Genomic DNA, 12784 nt, shown 5'->3' with positions numbered 1-12784 from the left:
CTGTCTGCAGAGGCTCAGTGAGGGTTACTTCCTTTTTGCCTCTGTGTCCTATTCCCGTGCTTGCTGCTCCTTCCCTGTAGAAGGCTGTCAGCACATATCTTTCTATCAAACTCCCACCCATCCTTCAAAACCTAGTTCAATCACCACTGCCTCAGCAAAGGCATTGTTGGTCCATTTGTAGCTAACAGACCCACCGCTTCCAGAACACATAACACAGGGCACTATGAGGCACATTAGTAGGGCCACTGGCCCCGCCAAGAAAGGAGGATCAGTGAAGGCTTCCTGGAAGAAGAAGCGGTCAAGCTGAGACTGAAAGGAGGGCCAGGCGAAGAGCAGTGGGAACAGTGCACCAAGCCACAAAGCCAGAGAGAGCTCCATGGGTTTGAGGACTGAGTCCTACACAAGTTGTCTTTCTCTGACCACCCTGGCTAAAACGGCACCTGCAGCCTCCCTCCATCCCCACTCTGCATGGATTGTCTTCACCACCAGACAATTATGTTCTGTATTTATTTGTTTGCTGCTTGTGTCCCCAACTGGAATTCAAAGTCCACCAGGGCAGGCACCTTGTCTTCTGCATTCACCTCTGTATCCTTCTCCTGGTTCCTTGTTACTGCCAGCACCACAACCGTGAGATTCTGAGTTCCAGAGGACAAGCACCTGGCAGTCTGGTTCGCTGTTAAGTCCCAGCATCCAGCACAGGGCCAGATGCACAGTGGGAACTTAGTAAACGCCGTAGCCCAGTAGGTACTGCCCTCAGGAGACCAGGCTGCATAGGTGCAGAAATAGACGAGTGAGTGCAGGCGTGCAGAGGATACTCACGTATACACACACACAACCATATATGGATGAACAAACAAACCAATGGATTAACTAATGCACGAATGCAGAGTTCTCACATGCATATAATCAAAGCCCAGAGGCCATATCCCCAAGCCGCCCCATTTGGCCTTGTTAAGCCTCAGAGATTTCTAGCTCATCTTAGCCCTGGGCATTCAAAGCTTCTTTTCTTGTCCGCAGCAGCAGCATTTCCATTGTCATCAGGGGTGACAGGCCATTTCCCCTATGCCCCTCTACTCTGAGCCCTGGGAGCTCACCAAATTCCCAGCCCTCTTTGAGGAGGCGAGCTGACCCTAGTGTTTGGACCTCTTCTTATTGTTAGACATTTTTGCAGGACCCTTCTATGGGAATTGCCGGCATTCCATTCTCCCAGAGAGTGGGATGTGAATCTGGCCCATTTTTATTAATTGCAAATTAATGCTATGCTGGGTGTCTATTTTAGTAGACATAGGCTTACTCCACAGAGGCTTTAGCAGGCTTCTCCGAAGTACGGAATGCAACCCAAAGAAGCACATTGCTCTCATTTTTTCTGCCAGCAGACTATGTGAATATTTTTAGAAGCCACGCCTTCTTGCACTGCCCAGATAAATAATTTCCAATGCCAGATGTGCTCTTTGCAAATCAACATCAGGCAGAGAAGAGGGGAGGAACGAGCTCCATGGCTCACACAGTGACATGTGACAAGTTTAAACCAGTAGCATTTTTATAGCCTTCCTGGGCAAAAGCCCCCCACCCTTGGGATACGGAAGATGGAATCACACGTACCTAGAGAGGCACCAGAGGGGGCTCCAAGAGGGACCTGGATGCTCATAATCCCTCGGCTTTCTCTCCCAGGGTCAGATGCTAATGCCATGCGCTTTTCTGAATATGGAGCCCAGCATGTGGCCATGTGTCTGCTGCCTTTGCCACCAGTGCCCTTTCTAAATATGTTTCCAGCAAAATGCTGAGTCAGGAAGAGCGCGGCAGATACAGTCGAAAGATAAATCAACATCAGCTGAAACGCATTTTTAAAAACTGTTGGAAGTGCGTGTGAGATGATGAAAAAGAATTTGTCCAGAAGTCAGTCATGGGAGTTCCCATCCTGGCTGTCATCCCTTCACCCCAAACCCAAACAATTTAAGGGTACCTACTGTGTGGCGAGCGCTGGGCCACACTCCAAGGAAATGGAGACATAGGAAGCCCACACTGATTTACCGCGTGTGATCTTGGGCATGTCACCTAGACCTATTGGGCCTTCATCATTCAGACAAGGGCGTTCGAAGATGACCCTCAATGTTTTTCACGCTCTAGGATTCTTAGATCCTAGCAGCATCCCCTGAACAAGCAGAAGGAAGAATGTGTCGGGGAAGGGAAAGGTTTGGTTTCTGTTCGGGTGTGTGTGGGCTTGTGAGCCTGCTTTTCACCCCAGGAAATGCCAGGAGGAGAGATTCTTAAGGAGAAGACAAGGAGAGAAAAAAGTGTGATGGAAAGTTCAATCTTTATAATGTTCTGCGTGTCTGCTATTTACCTATACAGTGAGTGGGAGTGCAGATCAAAGTGTGAGTCCTGGGAGCTACAAGCCCAACACCACTGTTCCATTGCTCATGCAAACGAGCCATTCCCCCAGGCTCCTGCCCCATTGTTCCCAGCACAATTGCTTTCAGAATTCTAACTATTCTTCTCCTCCATTGGGAAATTCTATGACTCCATAGGAAGCTATGTGCCTTATCACTTCTGGGACTACATCAGGGGACCAAGGGGTCACACTGTCCCACAGAACCCAATCCCCAGGCCAGAGGCTCACATTCCAGGCCTTGTAAAGACTACATTTCATTCTGAGAGCTCCGGGGGCAGGTGGCAGGAAGAATCTGCAGAGAAAGTTACCAGGGTGGATGACACAAACCCTTAGAAATGTGCCCCTCACACCAGAACCCAGTTCTCTAGCCAGGGCCTGGCCACCACTCTCTAGGGCCCAGGCACCTGCACAGCAGCTGACTCCCTAATTCAGTGTCCTCTCCGATGACCAACTATGTGCGCAGGCGCCTTGGATGCTGAGTTGAGTGCTAAGTGCTCCCGGTATTGTCTAAAATCCTCATGTTTGCCTTGACTCCCCAGGCACGGGGCATGGCACACAGTAACTGCTCAGGAAATGCTCACTGAAAAGAATGAACAAAGAGACAACAACCCCCAGAGGCAGAACCAGCATCTCTACTGGACAGGCAGGAAAACTGAAGGTCAGGGGAGTAATTTTTCCAAAATGCTGCCATTAGTCAGGGACAGGGTCGTCATTCAAATTCAAACTGCAGGCTACCCAGCTCCAAAGCCACCGCTCTTGATTCATTGCACAGTGCTCAGCAGTGTATGAAGCTAAACACGAGGTATCTTAGTCCTGAAAACAAGCCTGTGAGCATCACTGTTACCCCTGATTTATAGTCACAGAAACAAGATGAAGATGCTTTCCCAAAGGCAAGCAGCTGGAAAGCTACACAGGAGGGGATTTTCTGCACTGCACAGCCAGTGCTTCCGCTAGAATAATCCAGAAAGGGAGAAACTTTGAGATCCTCCTTCTTGATTCTGGAAAGAACCACTTTGACCAATTGTTTCCTCCTCATTCTACGGCCTAACACAGAAATAAACTGCCACGGTCAACTACTGGCAAAAACGTGAGGTCATCCTGACATGACTTCAAGGATCCTCTCAAAGGACACTGGTAATTCACAGTTGTGCCACGATCTGCAAACAGAATGGGAACGCCAAGCAAGGAGGCAGTCCCTATGCTGCACCCCCACCGCCGAGGACCACAGCAACCAGAAAAGGGGATAGTGAGAGGTCATTCCCATGCTTTGTCTGGGGACCAAGGATGAAGTGCTCACGTCACCAGCGGCCAATTAGAGGGATCCCCCGGTGTCGGGAGGACTGAGGCCATTTCATAATGAAACCCATGCGGCGAGCTCCGTTTATTTTGAAACCGTATTTGCTTATTTTGCAGACGTGATCAAAAGGACATTCAGAGCACTCCGCAGGAGGCACTTGAACCCCCAGGGCCAGGAGAGCTTGCTTCAACTCCAGTGGCAGCCAGCAAAAACACTGTATGGAAGTAAAGCCTGTCACTGGATGGCATGCTCCTTCCCAGCAGCTCAGGCCACCAGAGTCAGCCTCCCAGTTCCACGACTGGTTTGGGGGACAGGAGGGCTGGGAGGGAGAAGTACGAGGCATGGCATGGCAGTGACAGAAGAATGGCAGGGAAAAGGCTCCAACTCTTACCCAACCTGGGACCCTACTGGCAACTCAGACACACATGGGCTCAAACCCCAAGTCCACTACTTACCATTGTGTTACCTCGGGTTGGTTACTTAACTTCTCTGTGCCTGGCTTTCCCTATCTGCAGAATGATGCAAATAACAGTGCCCACCTCACAGGGTAGTGAGGAGTCAATGTAAGTGATACCAGGCAGACGTGACATGAACTATATAGGCAGTATGTTATTGTTGTTAAGTATTTTTCTGGTGATGATTGTAGACTCCAGGCTTCCTGAGGACAGTATTTTAATTACCTTTTTATGCCAGCGTGAAGATCGATGTCCAGCATGTAACTGGAGGTCGATCAACACTGGTAAAACTTATGTGTTGGACCTAAACTGGGGTGACTCCCTGCACTGCCTGCCAGGGCAGGATGTGGCCACCCGACTGGCAGCCCGAGGCTCCTGCAGCACGCCTCCCTCCCCGCCGCCCCCCAGCTACAGTCCCCCAGGCCCTGCGCATCCATCAACCAGGTCAGAGCTTTACCTTAATATTGCAGTTGTCATCCAGCAGGATGTTTTCCAGCTTCAGATCCCGGTGGACCACACCATTCTGAAATGAGAAGACAGAAGGAGCGGGAGGGTGAGCAAAGGGAAGTATCTGACAGATTAAAGAAATGTGCCAGCCCGGTGGTCTCTGCCTCCATCCTTCAGGGCTTCTGTCACTGTCATGAAGCTCCCTGCCAGCCAGCGACCAGCGACAGGGGAGCATTAGTCACTTGCTGTGTGGTTAAGGGAAAAATGACTGGAATCCATTCTCCCCCAGAGCCTGTAAAACAGCAGGGGGATTCTTTGTCGGAATGTAATTCCACTGTGTGAACGCACTAGAGTCGCAGGCGGCGGCAAACAATGTCTGTCTGTGAGCTGTGCTTCCCAGGGAAGAAGCAGATTTCTCTGCTGGAGATTCAGAATGTGGGGCTCATAGGCCTCGCTTGTCTGTCTGCCTGACTGTCCCCTGCAAGGCTCACTCAATCTATTATTCAGACCCATGAAGTTAATCCAGATCTGTCCAGAAGGTAACAAGAAGCCCCATGGGCATTTCCGGAGCGGCTGGCTGGAAGGGAAGGTTCTACAAGTCCTTCTCTGCTCAGCTGGACTCCTGGGGGGGGGGGGGGAAGGAGGAAGGTGGGAGGGGCCAATGAGACCTAGCCACTGGGCTGACCCCAGCCGGTGGCTGCCGACCCCTGTGACCTGTCCATTCAAGCAAACTCCAGCAAATCTGGTTGCTGACCTGCACTGACAGGCCAGCAGCCTGCTGCTGAGGCTGAAAAGGAGTCATGAATCAACAGGCTGCGGGGTCTATACCACAGGAACAACTGGTGTGCACCATTCTTTATAAAACCCAGTGATCTTTGCAGCGGGGGAGGTGGGGGTTGGACATGGACAGGGGTAGAACCCAAAGAACCAACCACACTGAGCTGCGCAAACAGCAGGGAGTAAGTTTTCTTATCATTCCACATAAAGAACATTTGCAACAGAAGCTGCTCTTTTAAGCAAACCAACTGGTTAGAACATCCCTGTCTTTCAATCAAGATTTTTAGTTCAGAATCTGCATGTTTATAGTTGGTGCTTTATTGTTTGTTTTCCTTTCCATGTGACAATTCCTACTATCTCCAAAAGCACCGGCTAAAGAAATGAAAGCTCTATTTCTGCTACTCTTTTTCTTTTTTTTTTTTTAATTTATTTATTCATATGAGAGAGAGAGAGAGGCAGAGGGAGAAGCAGGCTCCATACAGGGAGCTCGATGTGGGACTTGATCCCAGGACTGCAGGATCACACCCTGGGCCGAAGGCAGGTGCTAAACCACTGAGCCATCCAGGAATCCCCTGCTACTCTTTTTCTAATGCAAACCTTCAAGGATGTGTTTTGAATTCAGAAAGACATAAACCAAGGCTCCCAGAAGAAAGATACAGAATCTAAGATCCCCAATTCCTTCTAGTTTTAAAGATTGGGGGTAGTTTTTGGTTTATGTTATTACATTCCTAGTTTTCAGAGTAAGATGGAATGAATCTGCTAAAGCCTCTTTCATACAAAATCTCACGTATTCACACACCTCAAATAATGAAAATATGATCTGTAGTACTTTACGCTGATGCCTGATGATAAGGTACAAAATACTGCATTGACCTAAGTCATCAGTGCCTTTTGAGCCCGCAAAGGTAAGTCCAATAGTGTTCTCATGGATTAAGGATTTTAGATTTGAATATCTTCCAGTAACTTACGGAGCACTCTCAATTAACCAGAATACTTAACAAACCAGGAGACTCCAGGCTGCAACCATTGAATGAAGAAGCTGACTCTATTTTGGATGCTATGTGGGATTCAAGTCACTCAAAGTGAAAGACACTTCCAGGTGTGACCATTCTGAGGGAAAGTACGAGTACAATGGGAATCATGACTAACATGATTAATGACAGTGATGGCTGAAATACGTCTTGGAATTACCAGTGTACTTCATTTCCTTTTCCAGAGACAAAGGGCAGCCTATCAGGCTCTATTATGAGCACATCGTATTAGGTGTGTTGCAATAAAATATATGTGTAGGTATGTAACCTATGTGGATATAACCTATGCAAGGAAAGATACCAAAAGCATAGGAATGTTCACAACCAGTAACTCCACTTCTGGAATTTCCCTCAGTCAATCATTCAAATGAGAGGAAAAGGTTAATATATAAAGATGTGGATCACCATATATATTAAACAGAAATGGGAACCAGCCTTAGTGTCCAACAATCACAATAATTACAGAGAATTTTTAGTACAGAGAATTTTACGGAGAAATTTTAGAATTTTTAGTAACACAGGAGCATGTTCTGATTAAAATACTAAGTGAAAAGGCAAGACACAAATGTAAAAATACATGCACTGAGGTACTGTGGATCCTGAAATAGAGAAGGGTCACTGGTGGAGAAAACAGGGGAAATCTAAATAAAATCTGGAGTTTTGTTAATAACAGTGCCCAAATGTTGGTGTCTCAGTTTCGAAAAACATACTACAGCAATGTAAGCTGTTCCTGTTAGGATACAGTGAGTGAGGGGCATATGGGAACTCTCTGTACTATCTTAGAAACTTTGCTGTACATCTAAAATTATTCAAAATAAGAAATCCAAATTTAAAAAAATAAATTAGGAGGGGGAGGAAGAAGATGGCAAAGAAACGAACAAAAATGTCCATCACAGGTTATGCCTGGGTTCTGGAATTATAAGTGATGGTGATTTTCTATTTCATAAATTCTCCATGCACACAACATGAACAGACAGCACCTGTATACTATGAAAAGAATCACGTGGCACCATCAAAACCGTTAGTGACCAAAGCTCTGGCAGGGCTCGCCGTACCTTGTGACAATAGTGCACAGCGGAGACAATCTGCCGGAAGAAGTGTCTGGTCTCCCTCTCGCTGAGGCGTCTCCGCTCGCTGATGTAATCGTACAGCTCCCCCTTGCTTGCGTACTCCATGATGATCACAATCTTATCTTTGTTCTCAAACACTGTGGGGGGAACAGCAACACACAAACACCCTGTTTATCCAGAGCTCACTTAGGACTACAGAGGGTGCGAGAGAGGACAGCGGAGATGTCACTGAGCAGGGGCCAAGAGCTGCGGGTCAGGACACAAGTTAGGCCATCCCACGTCACGAGGAGCAGCGGGGAGGGGGGGGGGGAAGTATCCCAGCCAGGTGGATGATGACATCACCGCTATTGTCACTGGACACACCTCTGCACCCTGAGGGGAAAAGTGCCTTTCTTTTCTGAGGGCCCCACACATCACCTGGATCATTCTGCTAGGCCCCGCCCACCTGAGAAGCCCCGCCCACCAGAACAGCCCGGCCCCGCCCACCGGGGCAGCCCCCTATAGACAGGACCATAGGTAAGAACACCTGCCTTCTATTTTTTTTTTTTAAGATTTTATTTATTTATTCATGAGACACACAGAGAGAGAGAGAAAGAGAGAGAGAGAGGCAGAGACAGAGGGAGAAGCAGGCTGCATGCAGGGAGCCTGACATGGGACTCGATCCTGGGTCTCTAAACCGTTGAGCCACCCGGGCTGCCCAACCTGCCTTCTATTAACCTCTCCATACAGACTACCTACCCGGACTTAGGACCTCATAAGCTACTCTGAACCCGAAGTGGGCGGCTGAACTTGTATTTGGTCAAAACCTTCTAGACTTTCCATCTCACCCAAAATAAAACCCAACATTCCAAATGTGGTCCAGCAGGTCCCACGTGATCCTGTGCCCTTCCTAGCCCTGTGTATTCTGTATATTTAGTTAGTCAGTCTCCCCGACTAGAATGTAAGTGAGGGCTCAGCACTCAGACCACTGACAGAGGGGCTGGATGCACAATTATCAAATGAGTGAACCCAGAACTTCCTAAGTGCATTGTGGGCAATTGCAGTGAATGATTTACATTAACCCTTACTATGCGCCAGGCTCCTGTAAGGTTTTGAGTACCGGACATGTACTGACTCATTTAAATCTTACAACAACCGTTCGGGGAGATATGGGTAATTTTACCGCTTGAAAATTCGGACACAGAGGCCTGGAGAAGTTAAGAGACTTGCACAGTTTGGCTGTGCTGCCAGACGGAATGGACGGAGCTCACCTCTGGCTTCCGGTGAGGATGGGGACCCATGAAGCCACAGCCTGGTCTTGCCAGGACCACTGCAAACACCCCAAGCTGGGTCCCCTGTCTCAGCCCCTTCCCACTCAACCCCCACACCTCCACGGAAATTGTTTTCCAAATGCTTATAAATGCGTCTCTCTCCCCAACTCTGATATTCCAGCGGTGATGTTCACACTCTGCTCGACTGTGTCCTTGGGAGGAAGCACTGGGCACACGCCCATAGGGGCAGGTTAGGGGAGGCCACAGAGCACAGGTCCTCAGCACCACCTCCATCAAAGCCGCCACTACACTGCTATCTGATTCCTACTTTGGGCTTTCACATAGATGTCCTTTGAGCAAAAACAGCATAAATAATAATTGTCTTGAAATCCATCACTCCCAAGGGACATGGTATAAAAACCTATGTAGGGTACCCAAGACCATTCCTGAAGGACTCCTGCCTACGTCCCTCCATCTCATCCGCTTCTACCATTCCCCAACAGGCCTCTGATGTCCACCAATGCTGGACCATATAGTGTCTCTCTCTTTCTCTCTCTCACACACACACACACACACACACACACACACACGCACACGCACACACACACACACACACACACAGCTGTTTCCCACCTTTCCTCTGTCTTTATTTCTTCTTGCCTTACCTGCCCAGGAAACTCCAACCCATCCATCAAGATCGAACTCAAATATGGTTTCTGTTTTGCCTCCCTCTGCCCCTCACTGTGCTCTTCGATACTTTTATCACAGTATTTTCAAACTGCATGGATTTATTTGCTTTACATACCCATTTCCTCTGCCTGGACTTTTAGATATAAAAAGTTTGGTTTTAGAATCAGACACTCCTAAGCAGGATTCCTGGATCAGCGCAGCAGCCTCTTACTTGCTGTGTGACTCTGGGGGAGTTGCTTGCCCTTTCTGTGCCTCAGTTTAGTCAACTGTAAAATGTAAATAATACTAGCAAGTACTTCTTAGAACTGTTGGGAGTGTTTATTGATATTGGGTATGTTAAATGCTTAGAACAAGGCCTATACTCACAGCATGTACTCAGTGATATTAGCTATTATTGTCACCATTGATATTATTGGACTCCAGGGCCTTAGCACTGAGCCAGACTCCTAGACACACTCAATGAGAATGGAATTGAACTGGAACATGCCCCAGGCCTGGGTCCTCTGCCCTCCCACACCTTGTCACTGGCTGTTAGAACCTCAAACCCCTCCAGTTCCTTCTTGGCTCCTTCAAGTCCAGCCAAACCTCTCTGATAAAATGAAGGGGGAAGGAGGAGGGCAGGGTGGAGGAGGAAGGAGAACAGCCAGATAAAATTGGCTGCTCCCGTGTCTGCTGGCCTCGGTGTACCCTGCAGCATTGGCTCCTGCCGGATTTCAGCCTGTTGTGCCCTTTTCATTAACAATCAACTCTGGAAACTGGAAAAGCTGCCTCGGAATGTGTAGCCTGTGCTCCAGAAATGATGGAGCAATGGCCCTGGAGAGGGCAGTGGGCCTTCTAATTTTAAAAAGTGGGGAAGGAAGAAAGAGGAAAAGTACTCTGACAGGGGAATAAACAAGGAGCCTAACATCCCCTGAGAGTCTGCTGTGTCCCCAAAGGAGGCCAAAGTCACTGGTCCCATCAGTGACTATCAGACAGTATAGCCCACTTTCTGCAGACAAAAGGACTTGTTTCAATGACAGGATTCCACCCTTTCCAGCTGGCCCACCTGATATCAAGAAGGAATAAGATGATTCATTTCAACACTGCTCTCTGCACCAAATATTTCACTCCACAGCGAGGCCTACCTCGGTCCTCCTGTCTGACATCCCTGCGCACCCCTTGCTCTGCGCACATCCTCGCTGCTTTCCTGCCTTTCTCTCTCACTCCTCAGCTGACTTTCTGTATTTAGAGGGAGCTGGGGAACAGTTCTAGATGCATGTGCCATGGAGCACTAGTCTTGAAAGATATTCTGGAGGAAAAAAGCACTCTGTGATTGAGTGTAGGCAACATATTTTGGAAAATACTAATTAATACCTGATTGCCCTTGGGTAGGGGTGGGGGGGTCTGGCTTCTTTGACTCTGAGTTTTGTAGATTGATTTGGCCATAGCAACATCTCTACTGACATCCAGAGGAACTAAGCGGGAGCCAGTGTGGTAAACGACAGGTGAATGAGATGGTATCCAAGTTATAAAATCGGCCCGTTACTGTTACAGGTGGGAATTGTGTGTAGCCAGGTGAGAGAACTGTCCAAGTGGCCAGGCAGGGCTCTGGGACACCACGCTTACCCCTCTCACAGGCCCCGATTGTAACCCTAGATTAACTAAATGCAAATAGCTGTTCTACACTTGGTACATCAGTAATTCATCAAGGAGGCTCCATGGTGTTACATATGAAGCTTCTAGTCCTTTCTGATAATGGTGGCACTTACCAAAGGTCTACTAGGTGCAGGCAAAGCACTGAGCTAATAAGTATTTTGCATGAATTATGTCATAGGGCTTTGGTCCTATGAGAATCCTCATCGTACACATGAGAAAATCAGAGTACAGCCAGGTTAGTAACTGCCATAGCCACAGAGTGAGTCTGAGGCAGAGCCAGGCCTAAGCCTGTAGTCTGAGTGCACATGCCACACTCCTAGCCACAACCCCATTTTACATATATATGAACTCCCTGAACATAGGTCTCCTCATCAGTCAAATGCAGGGCACTCAGTGAGCTCACGGGTCTTGCTCCTTTGGGGTGGCACCTGCCTCTTAGCTAGCTCCTGCAAAACAGAACCCTAAGCCTTTTCTCTCCCTGCTGCCATCACTAAAACATGTTGTGGCTGGCGCGCCTGGGTGGCTCAGTCAATTAATGTGTTTCAGCTTGGGTGGTGATCTCAGGGTCGTGGGATCAAGCCAGGCTCTGTGCTCAGCATGGAGTCTGCTTGGGTTTCTCGCTCTCTCCCTCTCCCTCTAACCCCTCCCCACCTGCCTCACATGTACACTCTCTCTCACAAACACATAAATAAATCTTAAAAAAAAAAAAAAGAATGCCTACTTTTGAGAAACACTGGTACATCTAAAAAATATATATAAATTAAAAAAAAATAAAACATGTAGCGGCTGCCACAGAATCATAAAATTTTCGAGCAGAAAGGGCCCTAGGGATCAACCATTCTTTTTCCAGAATAGCCCAGGATTTCTAATGTATAAGAGCAAGGCCTTGGGAATTTGTCCTGAAGAATGACCATCTTCTGCACTCTTGGCCCAAGACTCCTTGCCCACGTTAAGGTCACTATCAGCAAGGTGATAGGAACACTCTCGGCCATTCTTCTGGCAAAAAGGGCCACTTCCCTTGGGCATTTTTACAACTGGTTATTTATAAGCCCAGAAATCTTGTCTGTGTTTATGTTATTAGTCACTAAGCAAAAGCTTATTTTCCACCAGTTGGGAAGGGTTTCCTTTCTGAAAAATGAAAGCCTGTGTCTCTTGGCCAGTTTTACCCAGAAGCCTGGTGGCTCCAGAATGGTAAGGAAAACTATGGCCCTTGACATGCCAGGCCTACCAGGAAAATCAGAACCCTGAATAGAAACTTAGCTCAGCAAGAGTCAGCCCACAGCACTAGGGCCATGTCCATTTGCTGCAGATCCAGGCTTGAAGTACAACAATACACTTTTATAAAGTACTCGCTCTGGGACTGGCATTGGGGATACTGAGAGAAGATGTTACTGGATTAAGAATGGGGAAGGCTGGCCAGGCAGAGGGAGCAGCATGAGCAAGGGCAGAAACAGGAGTAGAACCACCAGCAGCTGGCAGGTATTAGGGATTAAGAGACAAGAAAGGAGAGGCAGCCTAGGAACAAGCCACCGAGGCCTTGTGGACCATAGCTGCCCACAAGGGCTCTGCAGGGAGGGAGTCAGATGTTCCCGAACATGCCAAGAACAGTAAGTAGATGGGACAAAGGCTAAGGCAGCACCCAGGATCCTGGCCTGTGAAATAGCAGAGCCACCTTCTTCCCGAGAGCCTTCTGCCAGCTCTCCTTCCTCAGAAAGCTTCTTTGTGGTAATAATAGATAAT

The 12784-nt window shown here is 48.1% G+C and overlaps 1 protein-coding gene across 1 annotated transcript in view; it reads right to left on the bottom strand.

Moving 5' to 3' along the window:
* The window catches only part of NUAK1 (NUAK family kinase 1), a 71663-nt gene that overhangs the window by 13288 nt on the left and 45591 nt on the right, over nucleotides 1-12784 (bottom strand). The window contains exons 3-4 of the mRNA XM_041754795.1: nucleotides 7455-7606; nucleotides 4602-4667 (exon numbers count right to left, since the gene is read on the bottom strand). Of these exons, the coding sequence (XP_041610729.1) occupies nucleotides 4602-4667; nucleotides 7455-7606 (218 nt within the window). The remainder of the gene's footprint in view (nucleotides 1-4601; nucleotides 4668-7454; nucleotides 7607-12784) is intronic.

Source organism: Vulpes lagopus, chromosome 5 (assembly GCF_018345385.1).
Source record: "Vulpes lagopus strain Blue_001 chromosome 5, ASM1834538v1, whole genome shotgun sequence".
NCBI classification, from domain to species: domain Eukaryota; kingdom Metazoa; phylum Chordata; class Mammalia; order Carnivora; family Canidae; genus Vulpes; species Vulpes lagopus.
This window is presented reverse-complemented; position numbering and strand designations above follow the sequence as displayed.